At 45.0% G+C, this 22370-nt stretch overlaps 1 protein-coding gene across 7 annotated transcripts in view; it reads left to right on the top strand.

Moving 5' to 3' along the window:
• LOC123999900 (TOM1-like protein 2) overlaps positions 1 to 22370 on the top strand; it is a 40549-nt gene that overhangs the window by 15155 nt on the left and 3024 nt on the right. For 2 of the 7 annotated variants that reach the window (XM_046305929.1, XM_046305924.1), the window contains exons 3-16: positions 4084 to 4162; positions 5116 to 5265; positions 5852 to 5986; positions 7683 to 7868; positions 8250 to 8366; positions 10706 to 10839; positions 11160 to 11202; positions 12086 to 12094; positions 12501 to 12708; positions 13785 to 13902; positions 14274 to 14352; positions 15452 to 15523; positions 20899 to 20958; positions 21885 to 21927. In XM_046305929.1, the coding sequence (XP_046161885.1) occupies positions 4084 to 4162; positions 5116 to 5265; positions 5852 to 5986; positions 7683 to 7868; positions 8250 to 8366; positions 10706 to 10839; positions 11160 to 11202; positions 12086 to 12094; positions 12501 to 12708; positions 13785 to 13902; positions 14274 to 14352; positions 15452 to 15523; positions 20899 to 20958; positions 21885 to 21927 (1433 nt within the window). The remainder of the gene's footprint in view (positions 1 to 4083; positions 4163 to 5115; positions 5266 to 5851; positions 5987 to 7682; positions 7869 to 8249; positions 8367 to 10705; positions 10840 to 11159; positions 11203 to 12085; positions 12095 to 12500; positions 12709 to 13784; positions 13903 to 14273; positions 14353 to 15451; positions 15524 to 20898; positions 20959 to 21884; positions 21928 to 22370) is intronic. The other 5 variants (XM_046305926.1, XM_046305925.1, XM_046305930.1 and 2 more) reach the window with 5 other exon arrangements.

The following is a 22370-nucleotide window of genomic DNA, read 5'->3' on the forward strand; positions in this document are numbered from 1 at the left end:
CTGACTGAAAGACTGACTGACTGAAAGACGGACTGACGGACTGGACTGACGGACTGAAAGACGGACTGACTGGACTGACTGACTGACTGACTGACTGACTGACTGAAAGACGGACTGGACTGACTGACTGACTGACTGACTGAAAGACGGACTGACGGACTGACTGGACGGACTGACTGAAAGACGGACTGAGCTGACTGACTGACTGACTGACTGGACTGAAAGACTGGACTGAAAGACGGACTGACTGGACTGAAAGACGGACTGACTGATTGACTGAAAGACGGACTGACTGATTGACTGACTGGCTAAAAGACTGACTAACTGAATGACTGAAAGATGGGCTGACTGACTGAAAGATGGACTGACTGGCTGGCTGGCTGAGATTGACTGACTGACTGAGATTGACTGACTGGCTGAAAGACTGATTGACTGATTGGCTGAAAGACGGGCCGGCTGGCTGAAAGACGGCTCGCTGGCTGCCTTACTGATTGACTGAACAAGTCAATCGCACAAACAAAAACCTCTTATCACACTCAAAAATAACATCCAAATGATGTGCACAAATACAATACAACTTTATTGTCCATTAGTTATAGTGAACAACAGACATTTGTCTTCTGCTCTGCTCTCAAACTCTCTACATGGCACACATCACACATGCAGTTGAGACAAGCACAGGGTCAAGCTGCAGTGCAGATAGAATGGAATGAGAATATCCTTTTTTACTAATTAGTGTTAACTTTTCTTTGAGTTTAATGAGAAGTTGTTGACTCTCCTGATATTGGTTGAGTGCTGGAGGGATTCAAACATACAATTCTTTCCTCTTCCCCGACTCATTCTTCTGCTTCCCCTTTATCTATCTTTTTTCTCTCTCCCTTTCTGTCTCTCACATTCCTCATGCCCACATGCACTCAGGCTTTGACACACACACACACACACACACACACACACACACACACACACACACACACACACACACACACACACACACACACACACACACACACACACACACACACTGAGACTCTCACTCGCAGCCCCAGTCACTCTATTCTGCTTGACTGAACACTGGAGTGTCTTGTGGTGAACAGGTATGACTGTCTACTGGCTAGCTGTCTGAAGTTCTGGGAGAACACTATTTCAGTACAATTCAGGAAAAACAATGACCCATGTCTTTTGAGATATATCAGTCCCTCGCCTCCATTACAACTTCCACCTCCTACTTGAAGTGTTGTGTAATTTGAGTGTGAAGGCTACCAAGTAGCAAATTACTATTTGCTTTGTGTATTGTGTTAGTGTAGGAAGTCAGACATGGTGACAACTGAATGGCATGCAGGCAATCCTCTTTAGGTTCAGACAAGGACATAGATGTGGAAGAAATGCCAGCTAGCTGCACTAATGCCACTTATCAGACAGATAAACATAGACTGCCTACCTGAAACTTCTGGAAGTGGAACTTTTGAGATGATGTAACACTCATGCACACCAGTATTCCCTGAGCTCTTCTCTTTCTATAGTCTGTTTGTGTCTGAAGTGTGAAGGCCTCAACTCCCTCCCATAGGATCCCACTAGTGTCAGTGAGACTACTGCCTGAGTACTACTCCGTTAATGTTTTATACACTGCATACGTTCAGCCGTGGCTGTCAGACAGTGATATACACACTCATCTCTCCTCTGAAACATCACAGAGCTCCAGAGTTCAGAGAGACGTTCATGGAAGCTCATTACCTCATCTGTAACAGAGAGCTTTCTCTATTAAGATGAGCTTTGATCTTTCTATAGGGCAAACAGACAGGCAGGCAGAAAAACATATATAAACTCAGCAAAAAAAGAAACGTCCCCATTTCAGGAGTCTGTCTTTCAAAGATAATTTGTAAAAATCCAAATAACTTCACAGATCTTATTTGTAAAGGGTTTAAACACGCTTGTTCAATGAACCATAAACAATTGATGAACACTCACCTGTGGAACGGTCGTTAAGACACTAACAGCTTACAGACGGTAGGCAATTAAGGTCACAGTTATGAAAACTTAGGACACGAAAGAGGCCTTTCTACTGACTCTGAAAAACACCAAAAGAAAGATGCCCAGGATCCCTGCTCATTTGTGTGAACGTGCCTTAGGCATGCTGCAATGAGGCTTGAGGATTGCAGATGTGGCCAGGGCAATAAATTGCAATGTCCGTACTGTGACAGCGCTACAGGGAGACAGGACGGACAGCTGATCGTCCTCACAGTGGCAGACCACGTGTAACAACACCTGCACAGGATTGATACATCCGAACATCACACCTGCGGACAGGTACAGGATGGTAACAACTGCCCGAGTTACACCAGGAACACACAATCCCACCATCAGTGCTCAGACTGTCTGCAATAGGCTGAGAGAGGCTGGACTGAGGGCTTGTAGGCCTGTTGTAAGGTAGGTCCTCACCAGACATCATCATTGTCAACAATGTCGCCTATGAGCACAAACCCACCATCGCTGGACCAGACAGGACTGGTAAAAAGTGCTCTTCACTGACGAGTCACGGTTTTGTCTCACCAGGGGTGATGGTCGGATTCAAGTTTATCGTCGAAGGAATGAGCGTTACACTGAGGCCTGTACTCTGGAGCAGGATCGATTTGGAGGTGGAGGGTCCGTCATGGTCTGGGGCGGTGAGTCACAGCATCATTGGACTGCGCCTGTTGTCATTGCAGGCAATCTCAACGCTGTGCGTTACAGGGAAGACATCCTCCTCCTTCATGTGGTACCCTTCCTGCAGGCTCATCCTGACATGACCCTCCAGCATGACAAGGCCACCAGGCACAGAACAAGCAGTATGGCTGATTTCCTGCTAGACAGGAATGTTAGTGTTCTGCCATGGCCAGCGATGGGATTGAGAGCCCCGATCTCAATCCCATTGAGCACGTCTGGGACCTGTTGGATTGGAGGATAAGGGCTAGGGCCATTCTCCCCCAGAAATGTCTGTGAACTTGCATGTGCCTTGGTGGAAGAGTGGGGTAACATCTCACAGCAAGAACAGGCAAATATGGTGCAGTCCATGAGGAGGAGGTGAACTGCAGTACACAATGCAGCTGGTAGCCACAACATATACTGACTGTTACTTTTGATTTTGACCCCCCCACTTTGTTCAGGGACACATTATTCCATTTCTGTTAGTCACGTGTTTGTGGAACTTTTTCAGTTTGTCTCAGTTGTTGAATCTTGTTATGTTCACACAAATATTTACATGTTATGTTTGCTGAAAATAAACGCAGTTGACACGAGAGGACGTTTATTTTTTTGCTGAGCTTACAAGCTCAGATCTTTGTGGTGATTTGTTTTTAAATGCCCAATGCAGCTGATTTTGATCTCAATGTCAAATCATTTATGGGTAAAAATGAAGTACATTACTGTAGTAATAGTTGTTAATTAAAAGGGTAAGAGAAAAAAATCTATAGCTTTTTTTAGCAAAACTATTTCTCAAGCAAGAATTTAGCTAGGATCGTCTGGGAGCTGGCCTGTGAAAGGGCCTAATGGGAGGGGCTTAATGGGAGGGATATGTAACCTCAAAACGATCTGTTATTGGTTTGGAACTCTCTTTGTTATTGGTCTATTATTGTATACTGCTTAGTGATGTCACCAGGCAAGCCAAAACTCCATCCATGCAAAACCTGCTGATTAGAAGGTCCTGTGTAAATTATATTTTTAACCAGCAATTATAAGGAAATAACACTGATCACATTATTGCAAACTTTTACAGTGTTAGTTTTACAAGCTGTTGTACAATATACAAAAAACTGAGTTTTGACTGCACTGAGCCTTTAATGGAGTGTGTGTGTTTAGACTGCCAGGTAGGTAACACTCCTGAGACCTGCGCACGGCTTCATACAAAATCAACAACGCCACGGCTAAGATGGTTTAGGTCAATAACAACAACGGGTTGAGTTGATAGCATGACCAAAGCCCTATGTTAATCCAAGAATGCCAGGCATACTTTTACTTGACATTTTAAGATTAGCTTCATATAATGACTTACAGAACGCTAACAGGATATTTGTGTGCTTAGCTAAGTTTCTATGTGTTGTGTTCCTGCAGGCCTAAAGATGCCATCCGGGCGCTGAAGAAGAGACTGAGTGGGAACAGGAACTACCGGGAGGTGATGCTAGGATTGACGGTGAGACAGGCTCTACTTGGGTTCCCAATGTTGACCCACCTAAATCTTTTCAGATGAACAATAGAGGGTGTGTGGTGTTGAAAAGCCTGGAACATACAGGTCACATCACTGATCATATGTCCAAGGGCATCTGGAGATGTTTTGGAATGTCTTGAGCCCACAATCTGCTACCCACCGGTAGAACGTGACCAATCAAATCAAAGGGATGTATTTTCTAAAGCCCATTATACGTTGGCAGTTGTCACAAAGCGCTGAAGACCCACATTTGGAAAACACTGGATGAGCACACCAGCAGGGACGGAGCGAATCCGTCCAGAGCTAGGCCTAGATCTAAGTGATGCTTATTGTCTGAACTCACCCTCAACAACAACCAGTCTCTGGGAAGAGAAACAGACAAATAGACCTTTCACATTTAGAGCACTTGCAAACACGCCTGCATGTTTAACTAGGACAGTGCTATTATCCGTTACACTTGTTCTTCACGCCTGAGCTTCAAAAAGCCACCAACACACGTTCATGAATTAGCTGTCTGCTGTGTCTCACTGTGACTTCTCCCTCAGGCGATTTCTCAACTGTTATGTTTTCTCTGTCTTCATATTTTATTTTGTTTATGTGGATCTTGATTTTCTTTTTAGCTGCATCAAAGCTCCTTTATTCCATGTCAGATGACATAAGTCAGCTCTTTATCAATATCTGAGTACACTTCTCTTCTTCCAGGGAGTTTCTCGCTCTCTATCATACTTTCTTACTTCCTGATGTTTTACCTCCTCTCCTCTTTCAAGTTAAGGGGCTTTAAGGGTAAACATTCTCTCTATCATACTTTCTTACTTCCTGATGTTTTACCTTTCTGATGTTTTCTCTCCTCTTTCAAGTTAAGGGGCTTTATTGGCATGGGAAACAGGATATATGTAAACATTCTTTCTGATGTTTTACCTCTATCTTTCCATTTCTAGGTGCTGGAGACGTGTGTAAAGAACTGCGGCCACCGGTTTCATGTCCTCGTGGCTAACCGGGACTTCATTGATGGTGTCCTCGTCAAAATCATCTCCCCCAAAACCAACCCCCCAACCATCGTACAGGACAAAGTCCTGGCTCTGATCCAGGTACAGCACATGATAATAATCACATGGCACATGATAAGAAATCCCTAGGTACTTTTACATCTGAGATACGTGGATAGGTATAAGCAACATGGTGAACATTTCACCAAGCCAGTCAGAGAGCTGTAAAAGGCCAGGCTGCAGCAGTTAGGAGAACCCTGCAGTTAGGAAAATTCTACATCCAAAATGAGTCCAGACACCTCCAACAAACCTCTCTAAATACAGTGAGAGGAGGAGAGCGGACACCTTGTACCTGAGCAGCTCTAGGCAGGTAACCAGAGACTGAATACACACACACACACACACACACACACACACACACACACACACACACACACACACACACACACACACACACACACACACACACACACACACACACACACACACACACACACACACACACACACACACACACACACACACACACACACACACACACACACACACACACACAGGACTGAAGTCAGCAACACAACACCTGGGCCCTCACTGTTTGGCCTTCATCTATCCACTCCTCTCAGATGTCCACCAGGATGTAACTGGGTTGTTTCCAGCCCTTATTCTGTGTTTGTCTGTGTGTTGCCAGGCCTGGGCGGATGCCTTCAGGAGTAGTCCTGACCTGACGGGGGTGGTCCATATTTATGAGGAGCTGAAGAGGAAAGGCATCGAGTTCCCCATGGCTGACCTGGACACTCTGTCACCCATCCACACACCACAGAGGGTGAGACCCAACACGCATCCACACACCACAGGGGACGAGACCCAACACGCATCCACACACCAAAGGGGGCGTGACCCAACACGCATCCACACACCACAGGGGGCGAGACCCAACACGCATCCACACACCACAGACCCAACACGCATCCACACACCACAGAGGGCGAGACCCAACACGCATCCACACACCACAGGGGGTGAGACCCAACACGCATCCACACACCACAGGGGGCGAGACCCAACACGCACAAACAGGCGTACATGAACCCATGCTAATGAGGTAGAATCATCTGAAGCAGTGACTATACTGCTGTAGTAGCAGAGCTGTACTATCTACATGTTGTGTTCTCTACAGAGCTCTACTAACTAACTACATGTTGTGTTCTCTACAGAGCTCTACTAACTAACTACATGTTGTGTTCTCTACAGAGCTCTACTAACTACATGTTGTGTTCTCTACAGAGCTCTACTAACTACATGTTGTGTTCTCTACAGAGCTCTACTAACTAACTACATGTTGTGTTCTCTCTACAGAGCTCTACTAATTAACTACATGTTGTGTTCTCTCTACAGAGCTCTACTAACTACCTACATGTTGTGTTCTCTCTACAGAGCTCTACTAACTACCTACATGTTGTGTTCTCTCTACAGAGCTCTACTAACTAACTACATGTTGTGTTCTCTCTACAGAGCTCTACTAACTAACTACATGTTGTGTTCTCTCTACAGAGCTCTACTAACTAACTACATGTTGTGTTCTCTCTACAGAGCTCTACTAACTAACTACATGTTGTGTTCTCTCTACAGAGCTCTACTAACTAACTACATGTTGTGTTCTCTCTACAGAGCTCTACTAACTAACTACATGTTGTGTTCTCTCTACAGAGCTCTACTAACTAACTACATGTTGTGTTCTCTCTACAGAGCTCTACTAACTAACTACATGTTGTGTTCTCTCTACAGAGCTCTACTAACTAACTACATGTTGTGTTCTCTCTACAGAGCTCTACTAACTAACTACATGTTGTGTTCTCTACAGAGCTCTACTAACTAACTACATGTTGTGTTCTCTCTACAGAGCTCTACTAACTAACTACATGTTGTGTTCTTTCTACAGAGCTCTACTAACTAACTACATGTTGTGTTCTCTCTACAGAGCTCTACTAACTAACTACATGTTGTGTTCTCTACAGAGCTCTACTAACTAACTACATGTTGTGTTCTCTACAGAGCTCTTGTGGTCCTTCTGTAGCTCAGTTGGTAGAGCATGGCGCTTGTAACGCCAGGGTAGTGGGTTCGATTCCCGGTACCACCCATACGTAGAATGTATGCACACATGACTGTAAGTCGCTTTGGATAAAAGCGTCTGCTAAATGGCATTTATTATTATTATTATATTACTAACTACATGTTGTGTTCTCTCTACAGAGCTCTACTAACTAACTACATGTTGTGTTCTCTCTACAGAGCTCTACTAACTAACTACATGTTGTGTTCTCTCTACAGAGCTCTACTAACTAACTACATGTTGTGTTCTCTCTACAGAGCTCTACTAACTAACTACATGTTGTGTTCTCTCTACAGAGCTCTACTAACTAACTACATGTTGTGTTCTCTCTACAGAGCTCTACTAACTACATGTTGTGTTCTCTCTACAGAGCTCTACTAACTAACTACATGTTGTGTTCTCTCTACAGGGTCTACCAGAGGTGGACCCAGCTGTACTAAAGTACAAAGCCCCCATCCAGCCCCACGCTACAGCCACCCTCCCCAAGCCTGCAGCCGACCCGGCTCCGGCCCCGGCCCCCGCCCCCCTCACCCCCATCCTACAGATACCACACATCCCCAACGTACAGGGCCCCATCACCGCCAACCCTGAACAGGTGAGGAGAAAGATGGCCTCTGACGGCTAATGTTAAACTACTGCCAGAGTCATGTTCATTTGGCCAAAAACGGAAAAGAACTGACTGGACGTTGTCCAATAAAAAAAACAAGTTTCTCCTGTCCTCAGGGTTGCGTCAAAGAAGGGGAGGAAGGAAGGATGTATGTTGACAGTTTTCAAACAGGGCCCAAGATTTTCATGGTTAGCAGATGTTAATGCGAGTGTAGCGATATGCTTGTGCTCCTACTTCAGACCGTGCAGTAATATCTAACAAGTAATATAACAATTTCACAACAACTACCATAGCTGCCTCCACTTAGCTTTGATCAGATCAGGGAATACTTTCTCTCTCTGACCCTTGACCCCTGTGTGTCCTCCTCAGATCGCCCGGCTGCGCAGTGAACTGGACATAGTGAGGGGAAACACCAAAGTGATGTCAGAGATGCTGACTGAGATGGTGCCTGGACAGGAGGACTCCTCGGACCTGGAACTCCTTCAGGTCAGAAAATGGACTACATCCAGCATAGAAATACAATTATAGAACATTGACTTGAATGGGGATCCCCATTCTAGTAATTATATTTCTATAACTCCGGGTCAGATACTACATCCTCATAGAAATATAATTACACACAATTTTAAAACATTTTTGAAAAATCCTGGACGACGCTGGGCCAATTGTGCACCGCCCCATGGGTCTCCCGGTCGGCTGCGACAGAGTCGTCTGGACTCTAATCCAGAATCTCTAATGGTCTTAGGCCACTGCGCCACTTGGGAGGCCCTCAGAATTCCACAACATTGACTTGAATGGGGGCGTTCAGTCTAGTAATTCTATTTCTCTGACACCCCCTCAGCCTCATCCTACTAAAAATATGTCACTGGTCCAAACTGTGGAAGCTTTTCATCATTGAGAATTTGAGACAGCTGTGTATTGCACGCAACATAAAAAAGGATTTCACACACAGCGCTCCATCTGTTTAGTTTATAAAAATACAAATTTAAACCTTCCCTGCGGTAGTGACCCTGCTGCTCAACTGAAATGTGTTGGAACTCATTTAGCCCACTAGGGGGAGTAGTACTACCACTCTCGGGGGAGTAGTACTACCACTCTCGGGGGAGTAGTACTACCACTCTCGGGGGAGTAGTACTACCACTCTCGGGGGAGTAGTACCACCACTCTCGGGGGAGTAGTACCACCACTCTAGGGGGAGTAGTACCACCACTCTAGGGGGAGTAGTACCACCACTCTAGGGGGAGTAGTACCACCACTCTAGGGGGAGTAGTACCACCACTCTAGGGGGAGTAGTACCACCACTCTAGGGGGAGTAGTACCACCACTCTAGGGGGAGTAGTACCACCACTCTAGGGGGAGTAGTACCACCACTCTCGGGGGAGTAGTACCACCACTCTCGGGGGAGTAGTACCACCACTCTCGGGGGAGTAGTACCACCACTCTCGGGGGAGTAGTACCACCACTCTCGGGGGAGTAGTACCACCACTCTAGGGGGAGTAGTACCACCACTCTAGGGGGAGTAGTACCACCACTCTAGGGGTGAGGAGAGGGGAACAACAAATATTCCTGTACTTGCTTAAGTGACAGGTGGTGTAGGGTGAAGTTGTCCCTAGATGCTGATCTTGTTAAAAGTAACAAGTAATTAAAAGTAACACGTTTTTAAAGAGCAGCAGCAAAATAACAATAGCGAGACGATATACAGGGGTTACCGGTACAGAGTCCATCTGTGGGGGCACCAGTTAGTTGAGGTACTGTGTACATGTAGGTAGAGTTATTACAGTGACTTTGCATAGATGATAACAAAAGAGTAGCAGCGGTGTAAAAGAGGGGAGGGGCAACGCAAATAGTTTGTGAAGCCATTTGATTTGCTGTTCAGGAGTCTTATGGCTTGGGGGGGATAGAAGCTGTTTAGAAGCCTCTTGGACCTAGACTTGGTCCTCCGATACCACTTGCCTTGCGGTAGCAGAGAGAATAGTCTATGACTAGCGTGGCTGGAGTCTTTGACAATTTTTAGGGCCTTCCTCTGACACCTCCTGATTTTGAGGTCCTGGATGGCAGGGAGCTTGGTCCCAGTGATGCTCTGGGCCGTTCGCACTACCCTCTGTGATCGGAGGCTGAGCAGTTGCCATACCAGGCAGTGACTGAGGGTGTGATGGATAGGTAGTTGAATCAGGTGACCTTTCCACTGTTTTATGAGGTGACTTTAGGTAATACAGTTAAACTGTGACTCAATAAATGAAATGTAGCTGTTGTGATTTCTCTTACTAAGTAACACAACTGAGTCTAATGATGGACATGTATGGCTACCTGCTGGCTAGAGACCCATTTTAGAGAATTCTAGTCATCCACCTACTGAGAGACAGACTCACCTTTCCATCAGTGATGCCCTATCCTCACCTTGTGTCTGTCTCCTCACCCTGTGTGTGTTTGTGTGTGGGAGCTGAACAGGACGTGCAGGGCCATGCTGTCTGTCTCCTCATCCTGTGTGTGTTTGTGTGTGTAGGAGCTGAACAGGACGTGCAGGGCCATGCTGTCTGTCTCCTCATCCTGTGTGTGTTTGTGTGTGTAGGAGCTGAACAGGACGTGCAGGGCCATGCTGTCTGTCTCCTCATCCTGTGTGTGTAGGAGCTGAACAGGACGTGCAGGGCCATGCTGTCTGTCTCCTCATCCTGTGTGTGTTTGTGTGTGTAGGAGCTGAACAGGACGTGCAGGGCCATGCTGTCTGTCTCCTCATCCTGTGTGTGTGTTTGTGTGTGTAGGAGCTGAACAGGACGTGCAGGGCCATGCTGTCTGTCTCCTCACCCTGTGTGTGTTTGTGTGTGTAGGAGCTGAACAGGACGTGCAGGGCCATGCAGCAGCGGGTGGTGGAGCTGATCTCCCGGGTCTCCAACGAGGAGGTGACAGAGGAGCTGCTGCACGTCAACGACGACCTCAACAACATCTTCCTACGATACGAGAGGTAACACACACACACACACTTACTTGACTTCATAGGCTTACAGCTACACAAAGTCCACTGGTGAACAAGGATATCTGCCGTGACATGATGTTGCATGTGGAGCACATTTTTTCAGCAGGCCCTACAAGAACACAGTTAATCATCTTGGGCCCCGGGGGACCTGTCTGAAGCATACACTTCTATTGAAGATTCCATGGTCTCAAAAAGTCCAAGCGTTCCTTTCATGTTGTTTTATAGATGACAGAAATATAAATGTATGATTGATGCCAGTGCCCCCGTGTTCTTTACATGGAACTCCGAGGACTTGTGGTGTGTTGCAGGTATGAGAGGTACCGGTCGGGTAGAGCGGCTCAGAATAACGGGGTGAGTCATCTCACTGATCTATACATCTATGAACAACTCTACAGGAGTGGATATTAATGTTACTATCTGTCACTTTGTTGTGATCAGCACTCTACTCACGCATGCTTACTTTACTCTGACACTCCAACACACACACACACACACACACAGACATCACACGTACACACAGGCACACACACACACACACACACACACACACACACACACACACACACACACACACACACACACACACACACACACACACACACACACACACACACACACACACACACACACACACACACACACACACACACACACACACACACACACACACACACACACACACACACACACACACACACACACACACACACACACACACACACACACACACACACACAGGCACATTGTTGCCGCACCCACATTTCCACACTCATCACATACACTGCTGCTACTGTTTATTATCCTGTAGTCTAGTCACTTTACACCTACCGATATAAACATATCTATCTCAATGACCTCGTACCCCTGCCCATCAGATTGGTACTGGTAGCCCATGTATGTAGCCAAGCTACCATTAGTCATTGTGTATTTATTCCTCGTGCTACAGTTTTGGTATATTAATAATATTTTTGTTATGTTATACTAAGAATTTGTTATTGTATTCTGTGTTGTTTGGAAGGTAAGTAAGCATTTCACTGTTAGTCTCCAACTGTTATTTACGAAGCATGTGACAAATTACATTTGATTTGATTGTGTTATTTGTTTCAGTCCATTCTCAATATATTTTCTGAAATGCGATATGATTTAGATTTGTCAATGTTTGTGGCTAATTTGCTGCATGTGTATAGCAGTTTATGTCTCTGTGTGTTTCTCTGTTTCTCTGTGTCGTGGTCAGCTAATGGAGGCAAGTATGGCAGCACTCCATTCTATCCCAGCTCTGTCTTGAGATGAATAGAGTCAATGAGGAGAATGTTGAAACATGACAGCACTCCATTCTATCCCAGCTCTGTCTTGAGATGAATAGAGTCAATGAGGAGAATGTTGAAACATGTCTTACTACTGTAATGTATGGACCTCCTTATTGGACCATGTTCACATGGAACCTTTTATATAGTGGTGGTGTTCCAGAGAACTAGAATATTCTCTCCCTCTCTCTCGTAAAGCCCTCTGATGTCCGTAGTCTAACGTAGAGGACAGTGATGTGTTGGACTAGTAGACATCTCCATTACCTCCATCCTCCTACCTCTGTTAATTTTCTCTACAGGAGCCACCGCTGTGTGTGTTGACTGTGTTCTGTTGTCTCCCTCCAGATGCTGAGTGAAGCCACAGAGGACAACCTGATAGACCTAACGCCAGGCTCGCCCGCTGTGGTCAGCCTCCGAGCCACCTCCACACCCCCGTCCAGCATCCCCCCTGTGACCTCCCCTAGGGCTGGGGCTACAGCCTCCCCTGCCCGGACCCTGATCCAAGACCCTACCTCTTGTCCCTCAACTCTGTCCACTCAGCTCGCCGGCCTGGGTAAGGATGGGCAATGGTTCAATAGGAACGCAAATGATACTCTGTGTACTATATACAAATGCACCAGATGCTAGGTACGCTATACTGTAATGATGCATAGCCCATAGCAAGCAACACACTGCATGCGCACACACACACACACACACACACACACACACACACACACACACACACACACACACACACACACACACACACACACACACACACACACACACACACACACACACACACACACACACACACACACACACACACACACACACACAGGGCAGTGGAGTGTAAGAAGGTTTCTAATCAGAGCTCTAATGGGAAATAAGCCCTGCTCTATAAATCTCTGTAAATGAGATAGAGAAAGAGGGAGAATATGCTCCTTTGCGCAACAGCGCTTGCGTCTCAAATGGCACCCTATTGCCTATATAGTGCACTACTTTTGACCAGAACCCAGGATGATGACAGGTGCAGGATGATGACTGTCATTGATTCTAGAGGACTGGTGCAGTATGATGACTGTCATTGATTCTAGAGGACTGGCCAGGATGATGACTGTCATTGATTCTAGAGGACTGGTGCGGGATGATGACTGTCATTGATTCTAGAGGACTGGTGCGGGATGATGACTGTCATTGATTCTAGAGGACTGGTGCGGGATGATGACTGTCATTGATTCTAGAGGACTGGTGCGGGATGATGACTGTCATTGATTCTAGAGGACTGGTGCGGGATGATGACTGTCATTGATTCTAGAGGACTGGTGCGGGATGATGACTGTCATTGATTCTAGAGGACTGGTGCGGGATGATGACTGTCATTGTGTCATTTAGATCTCCTCTACTTATTTTTCTTTCTTCCCCACACCCCCCTTTACACCCTCTCTCAACTCTTCCTATTTTTTCTCTCCTCTGACTGTCATTGATTCTAGAGGACTGGTCTCTCTCTCTGTGCGTCCCTGCCTCTCTTATTTCTCTTTCTTGCCCCAACTCTTCCTTTTTTTCTCTCCTCTGCCCCCCTCTCTCTCTCTCTGTGCGTCCCTGCCTCTCTCTCTTTGCCCCCCCCCCCCTCTCTCTCTCTCTCAGATGTGGGTGGGGTTAGTGTCAGTGGTACCCTGTCCTCTCTGTCGGGGCACAACCCTGGAGACGACTTTGACATGTTTGCTCAGACCAGGACCAGCTCTCTGGCAGATCAACGCAAAAAGTATGGCTTCCTCAAACTTAGCTCTCCCCTTGGCTTCTAGAACCCTGTTACTATGGATTTGCAGCTTTGATCCTGTCGGACTCAGACTGCTATGTGTGCAGGCTTTTGGTCACAGTCCTGCAATGGCACACCTGATGAATAAAATCTATTTATCATAGTCTTCTAGTTAGACTAACATCAATGTAATCTGGTGTGCTAGAACTGGGCTGGAACAAAAGCCTGCAATATGCTGTCCCCCAGGACCAGAGTTGTGAATGTGGTGTTGTCCATTCCTGTTCTAGAGCCACTCTCATCCTTCCAGAACCATCTCCATGCCACATAGTAGGACGGCCTCTAACGTGTTCTCTCTGTCTGTGTGTGTGTGTTGTCAGTGTGAAGTACGAGGACCCTCGAGCCCTGGGTGGGCTTGCCTCAGCTCTGGACGTCAGACAACAGAACGCCACTGGAGGGGTGAGTGCACCAAAGCATGCTGGAGGATGTAGTTTAGATTCACATCCCACCACAATGAAGTGTAGAGTGTGGTTGACGTGCTGTTAAAATGGCTGATAAGGTTAATCTCTCAGCTCATGGTCTCCTCTCTGCATGTGATGGCCTGTAGTGTGATGTTAGTTGACCTCTGCTCTCTGTACCACTAATGGCACCCTATTCCCTATATAGTGCCCTGGTCAAAAGGTAGTGAACTATATAGGGAATAGGTTGCCATTTGGGACACAGGTCTCTGACTTTCCAGGAGTAATACCAGATGAATACAGTAGTAGACCATGGCTAGCCAGCTCTGTATGGTGAACTACACTGTTGGAGTAACAAGCACATACTACCGCATGGCTTGTAGTCTAGTATAACTAGGTATTCTAAAGAGCTACATGTAATACTCTCTCTAGACATTTTTAACTATAAACTCTCATTACTTGGTCATTCTGTCATTCCTCAGTAGTGTTTGGTGTTGTTTTTTCCTCTTGTCTTGGACATTGCTCTCTGTAAGACAGTATTTTGTCACGTTATGGGTGTCAAAGGTCATAGGAAACCATGCTATTGAATTCCACTTTTTGCATGTCACCTTTTCTCCTTCAAATTGTCAAAACTCTTGTATTTATTTTTTTCATTCCACTTCTTGTACCACAGTCAGTCAGTACTAACAAGTTACTTTGTAATCAGGTTCTACACCTGTAAGGCCAGACATAAAGTATTATGAAATCTAAACTCTCTCACACACACACCGATTACACAAAGCGATTACACACCCTTCACCCTCCAGTGCCAGTTGAGATTGCCTCAGATGGAATGTATCTGCCAGTCTGGGGCTTAGTGATCAGCTGAGGGTTCAAACTATCCTTATTTTCTTCCTCCTTTCCCCATGCGTTCACCTTTTAATTGGAATGATTCTGGTATTTTCCTCTCGGTTGTCCCCCCCATCCTTTCCTCTCTCTATATCTTCTTCAGTCTAGGGTGTTGCATTGCATTTGATTTCTCTGTTTCCTCTCTGTGCTCTGTTGCTCTGGTCTGGGGCTTCCTCTATCTTGTGTAAGGTGTTGTTCTGTTGTTGATTCAGCTGAGGGTCATAGGGGATGATAACCCAGAGTTGGAGCTGCCCATAGACAGCTGGCTTATTACCCAAGGAATGGTGAGGACTCCATCCTCAGTGTCCTCCCCCTATGTCCAATCACCCCATCATCCATATCCCCCTACACCGCTGGCACCCTCATCACCCCCCCATCCATCCATCCATCCCCCTGACAATCCATATCCCAGCCCTGCTAAACTAGCTAGCGCCAACAGTAGAATGGAGACACGTTAGAAAAAGCCAGACGACTCTTCCAATTGTACAATACCCACACAATGATGAATAAATAAGATGTTAGAATCTTAATTTGTCCTTGTGTGCTCTGAAAGGAATCTAAACTCCTAGGACCTCTGAGCTGGTGAATCTGCGTTATGCATATTCTGAATACAAACACACACCTACCTACTGTTACAAATGTGGACTCCCTTCACTCTGTCCCTCCTACTGTTGGTCCTGGTCCTCTCATCCTCCCTTCATGGATGACGTGAAAGGTTTGCTTGGTCCCCAGGGCCAGGTGTGGGTTTTCATCAGTCACAAACAGTTCATGTCTAACAGTCACACACTAAACCCAGGAGAGGTACAGATACTTTACTGCTGCACAACAGGTGTTATGTTGCCATGGCTGTTGACATTATAGAAATATAATCACTGGAACGGGAATCCCCATTCAAGTCAGTCGGTCTAGAATGGATAGACCGGCGGACATTTTAAAAGGGATTCTATTTCTATGGTTGACATCAGATTTGTTGTCAACAGTATCATTATTGCTGATTCGACCTGGTTCAAACGTCTGTGTAGCTATAAGTATCATCATCTCTGTCAGATGCATTGTCAAGCTAACGGTCTATAGATACATTTTTATTGAACTACACTGAACAAAAATATAAACGCAACATGCAACAATTGCAAAGATGTTACTGAGTTACAGTTCATATGAGGAAATTAGTCCACTGAAATAAATAAATTAGGCCCTAATCCATGGATTTCACATGACTGGGAATACAGATATGCATCTGTTGGTCACAGATACCTTTTTTAAAAATGGGCCTCAGGATCTCTTCACAGTATTTCTGTGCATTCAAATTACCATCGATAAAATGCAATTGTGTTTGTTGTCTGTAGCTTATGCCTGCCCATACAATAACCCCACCGCCACCATGGGGCACTCTGTTCACAACGTTGACATCAGCAAACCACTCGTCCACACAACGCCATACACGTGGTCTGCGATTGTGAGGCCGGTTAGACGTACTGCCAAATTCTCTAGTAAGACATTAAGGTGGCTTATGGTAAAGAAATTAACATAAAATTCTCTGGCAAAAGTTCTGGTGAACATTCCTGCAGTCAAGCATGCCACTTGCACGATCCCTCAACTTGAGACTTTTGTGGCATTGTGTTGTATGACAAAACTGCACATTTTAGAGTGGCCTTTTATTGTTCCCAGCACAAGGCGCACCTGTGTAATGATCATGCCGTGTAATCAGCTTGGGACCAACAAATGGGACAAACAATTGACATGTTGTGTTTATATTTTTGTTCAGTGGAGATAATATACTATACATATTTAAAGACAACTAGCATAGAAGTCCTGTTTTAACACTGGAACACTAGTGCATTAACCCATTTAACATATTAAACCCATTAGCTACAATACTGTTGATGATCTGACGCATTGGTTGCTGTTGTGATTGGTATAAAACTGTTCAATATTGTACCATACTTTATTTATTTTAATTATGGTCCTTCTATGTCAACCCTGTTGACCATGGTGTGTCGACAGCTGCTCGTCGAACATCTCGTTCTGAAATCATGGGCATTATTATGGACTTGGTCCCCGCTTTGCTGCTATAACAGCCTTGACTCTTCTGGGAAGGCTTTCCACTAGATGTTGGAACATTGCTGCAGGGATTTGTTTCCATTCAGCCACAAGCATTAGTGAGATCAGGCACTGATGTCATGCGATTAGGCCTGGCTCTGTCGGCATTTCAATTCATCCCAAATGTGTTCAATGGGGTTTAGGTCAAGGCTCTGTGCAGGCCAATCAAGTTCTTTTACACCGATCTCGACAAACCATTTCTGTATGGACCTTGCTTTGTGCACGGGGGCATTTTCATTCCAAAACAGTAAAGGGCCTTCCCAAAACTGTTGCCATAAAGTTGGAAGCACAGAATCATCTAGAATGTCATTGTATGCTGTAGTGTTAAGATGTCCCTTTACTGGAACTAAGGGGCCTAGCCAGAACCATAAAAAGCAGCCCCAGAACATTATTCATCCTCCACCAAACTTTACAGTTTGCACTATGCTTTCAGGCAGGTAGTGTTCTCCTGGCATCCACCAAACCCAGATGGTGAAGCGTGATTCACCACTCCAGAGAATGCATTTCCAGAGTCCAATGAGGCGAACTTTACACCACTCCAGCCAATGTTTTGCATTGTGCATGGTGATCTTAGGCTGTGTGCGGCTGCTAGGCCATGGAAACCCATTTCATTAACCTGACGACAAACAGTTATTGTGCCGACGTTGCTTCCAGAGGCAGTTTGGAACTCGGTAGTGAGTGTTGCAACCGAGGACAGATGATTTTTACGCACTTCAGCACTCGGCGGTCCTGTTCTGTGTGCTTATGTGGCCTACCACTTTACGGCTGAGCTGTTTTTGCTCCTAGACGTTTCCACTTCACAATATCGACACTTACAGTTGACCCGGCGTAGCTCTAGAAAGGCAGAAATTTTACACACTGACTTGTTGGAAAGGTGGCATCCTAAGACGGTGCCACGTTGAAAGTCACTGAGCTCTTCAGTAAGTCCATTCTACTGCCAATGTTTGTCTGGAGATTGCGTGGCTGTGAGCTTGATTTTATACACCTGTCAGCAATGGGTATGGCTGAAATAGCAGAATCCCACTAATTTGAAGGGATGTACACATACTTCTGTATGTCAACTTTGTTGACCATGCTATGTCAACCCTGTTGGCTTTGCAAAGTTGACTTTGCGTAATGTTCAACAACCGGAATCTGTGAGTAAGTCTTAAAAACAATACATTGTGAAGTTGCTGGAAAGGAGTTTAGCTAGCTAGACAGCCAAATCCATATGATCTGACTTTCATATCATTATGCAGATCACGTGACTCTGTGGGATATCCCTTACAGTAACTCACCCTCTGTTTTACCTTTGAGTGAGTTTTCTATCTACCGCTAGTGACCTAGTGTATGGAGCATCCTACACAACAGTACCTGTTGATGTTTTCCTTGATTCTTTGTTTCAACATCTCTCGTCAAAGTCCCAAAAGAGCTAATAGAATCTTTAAGAGCACGATACGTTTATGTCCTTCTTATATCGGTACACAACAGTGGAATTTGATCTGTTAGATCATCGAGATTCTAAAGACTAGATTGTCGACATGACATCAGTGAATGCAGATGCCTGGTAGCTTGAACATGATCTCTTCTCCATCATAGTGTTCTGCTCTCAACACCACTAGTTTGTGTACTTCTGTGTAACTTCTCAGTATCTCCTTCTCTTGGATCTTTGTGATCGGCAACTAAAAGGAGATTGAAAGAGATCGGATAGGATTCAGTTACATCGTGATATGGATGTTTTAATGAATGGTTCAGGTTAGGATCTGGGGAAGGTAAACTGATCCTAGATCTGTGCATATGGGTATACTTTCACCCAGAACCATTAAACCAGGAGTGTAAGCTGATCCTAGACCTGTGCATATATGCAAATGTTAGGGCAGCCTTCATGACCATTGACCCCTCTCCTATCAGTCCCGATTGCTGGTACTGTACCCTGAGTCACTCCGACCTCCACATGACACACAAACCATGGCATCCACCCTCTCACCTTCTCCTTTCCATTCTCACTATCACTGCATGATGTCATGCAGCCAGCGTTGCTCATGCTCTGTGTGTGCTTGTGTCATTATGACATTAGTCCTCATTCCCAGTCTTCGGTGGTCCCTGTGATTTGCTGGTTGTCCTTCCAATAAATGATTGACTCATGTGAATTTCCTGATCTGCTAATTGACATAATGACCTGGACTAATTAACAGTGTTACATAACTGTAGCTATCAAATCAGCTTGTAGTTTCATGCCTACTCATTAGAACTAACGAGGACAAAATAAATACCTTGGAAGTGGTCTGGGACAAGAGTTTTCCCAGAATCCTGACCATGTGATTTGACCCAGGTAAATCTCTGGGCCCTGGTTATTGTCTATGAACTGGTAATAGCCTGTGAACTGGTAATAGCCTGTGAACTGGTAATAGCCTGTGAACTGGTAATAGCCTATGAACTGGTAATAGCCTATGAACTGGTAATAGCCTGGTAATAGCCTGTGAACTGGTAATAGCCTGTGAACTGGTAATAGCCTGTGAACTGGTAATAGCCTGTGAACTGGTAATAGCCTGTGAATTGGTAATAGCCTATGAATTGGTAATAGCCTATGAATACTGGTAATAGCCTATGAACTGGTAATAGCCTATGGTAATACTGGTAATAGCCTATGAACTGGTAATAGCCTGTGAATTGGTAATAGCCTATGAATTGGTAATAGCCTATGAATTGGTAATAGCCTATGAATTGGTAATAGCCTATGAATTGGTAATAGCCTATGAATTGGTAATAGCCTATGAATTGGTAATAGCCTATGAATTGGTAATAGCCTATGAATTGGTAATAGCCTATGAATTGGTAATAGCCTATGAATTGGTAATAGCCTGTGAATTGGTAATAGCCTGTGAAACTGGTAATAGCCTGTGAATTGGTAATAGCCTAGCCTATGAATTGGTAATAGCCTGTGAATTGGTAATAGCCTGTGAATTGGTAATAGCCTGTGAATTGAACTGGTAATAGCCTGTGAACTGGTAATAGCCTGTGAACTGGTAATAGCCTGTGAACTGGTAATAGCCTGTGAACTGGTAATAGCCTGTGAACTGGTAATAGCCTGTGAACTGGTAATAGCCTGTGAACTGGTAATAGCCTGTGAACTGGTAATAGCCTGTGAACTGGTAATAGCCTGCCTCTGAACTGGTAATAGCCTGTGAACTGGTAATAGCCTGTGAACTGGTAATAGCCTATGCCCAGGGACCCAATTCTTCTTATTTTCTCCTGGTCAGATCATGTAGTCAGCTAGAAATCGTGTCCCTATGCATAATAAATCAATGAGTTGAACATGAAAGAGGAACCTTCACACACAGAGACTGTCTGAGGACTACTGCCATGTGTCTGGTGTTCTCTTCCTCTGATCTTGGTTTTGGTTTGATGTTTTTGTTATTTGTCATTTTCCTCTCAGAGCCTCCGGTGAATCTTTTCTTGTTGTTTTTTTTGTTTTTGTCATTTCTTTGTTCTGTTGTGTTGTCGGGTGGTTGTGGCGGTGGGTTTATTATTGTGTGGCTTTGTGCCGTCCGCTGGGTTTGTCCATGGCTTTGCTCCATAGATCCCCGTATCGCAGTCCTCTGTCATGGATGACATAGAGGAGTGGCTCTGTGCTGATGTGGTGAGCTTCTTTACCTTGATTTCTCTCGCTCTCTTCTCTCTCTCCTCTTTTCTCTCTCGTTTCTTTTTCTTTAGTCACATTTCTATCCATCTCACGTAACCAGGTAGATCACATGTAGTGTTCTAAACTTTAGTTGACCATCTTCCATCCATTCATTATCTGACTAATGGTTTTCCACCAATGATGAGAGTGATATAACTGTGACCTATGAGATGTACTATCTCTCACATGCTACCATAATGCTAATCTAGAGAATCTATTGGAGTGAAGAATAAAACCTGCCTGTCTAAAGATGACATTGGTATTGTATCATATCACACCATGTGATGCTACAGTGGTTCTCCCTGATGAATGTGAAAGGTACTCACAGGTCCTTAAAGGGATATAGCAGAGTAAACAGGTTCTGAAAAGCTGGATGGACGAGTGGATGGGTCTATTGAAGTATGGTGGAAGCATGGGTCCGTCACAGTGGTGGAAAGTACATGTTCTTGAAGTACCTCAATGTCAGTACAAATGACACTGCGTGAGAGTGACCTCCCTGAGTTGTGAATGGTGTCCTGTAGAGGTCAGGAAGGTAAGTAGCTTAGTCAACTTGTACGTAGGGTTGTAACATGTCTGTAACTTTCCCAAAATCCCCTGGTTTTCAAGAAATACTTGTTGGAAAATTCCTGGAATCAAGAGGGAATAAGCAGGAAATCTGTGAATTCTACTCCGAGATTTAAGGAGAACAAGGGGATTTTGGGAAAGAATTTTGCAACCCATACTTATTCAATACCGAAGGGAAGACTAATGTTTCGACTTTGACGCCTAACAATGTCCATTTACTGTAAGGCATCTTGGTGAGTCAATGGTTGTGTGCTCCTCCTGGCAGACTTGCCCACAAATGTTATGGATTCACTGATTTCCATTTCTTGTCCTCTGAATAGAAAGGCGATGGTTTAGATGGTGAGGAAGGGGTGACGAGTGAAGGTATGGATGGATTCAGGGCACTAACACTTGATACTATGCATGTCTCATGTAGAAGCTCTCATTAAATGTGGCATAGATTCCGTTTCCTAATTTGTGTGTCAAAATTCTCTGATCAGCTCTTTAGTACTTGATATATTAGGCTGCGTTTACACAGGCACCCTAATTCTGATCTTTTGCTACTTAATTGGTCTTTTGACCAATCCAATCAGATCCGAATTGGGCTGTCTGTTTAAACGCAGCCTTTGTGCTGTTATTCTCAATCCTGCTCCTGGAGAGCCGCAGTACTGCAGGCTTTTGTTTCAGCTTAGTACCATCACACCTGATTCAACCAATCTACTGATCTTCAACACATTGATTGGCTGAATCAGGTGTTTCACTGCTGATGTGGGGCAAAAACATGCAGTACTGTGCCTCTCCAGAAGGTGCAGCAATGAGGATCACTA

The sequence above is a fragment of the Oncorhynchus gorbuscha genome, linkage group LG16, assembly GCF_021184085.1.
Source record: "Oncorhynchus gorbuscha isolate QuinsamMale2020 ecotype Even-year linkage group LG16, OgorEven_v1.0, whole genome shotgun sequence".
Lineage (NCBI taxonomy): Eukaryota > Metazoa > Chordata > Actinopteri > Salmoniformes > Salmonidae > Oncorhynchus > Oncorhynchus gorbuscha.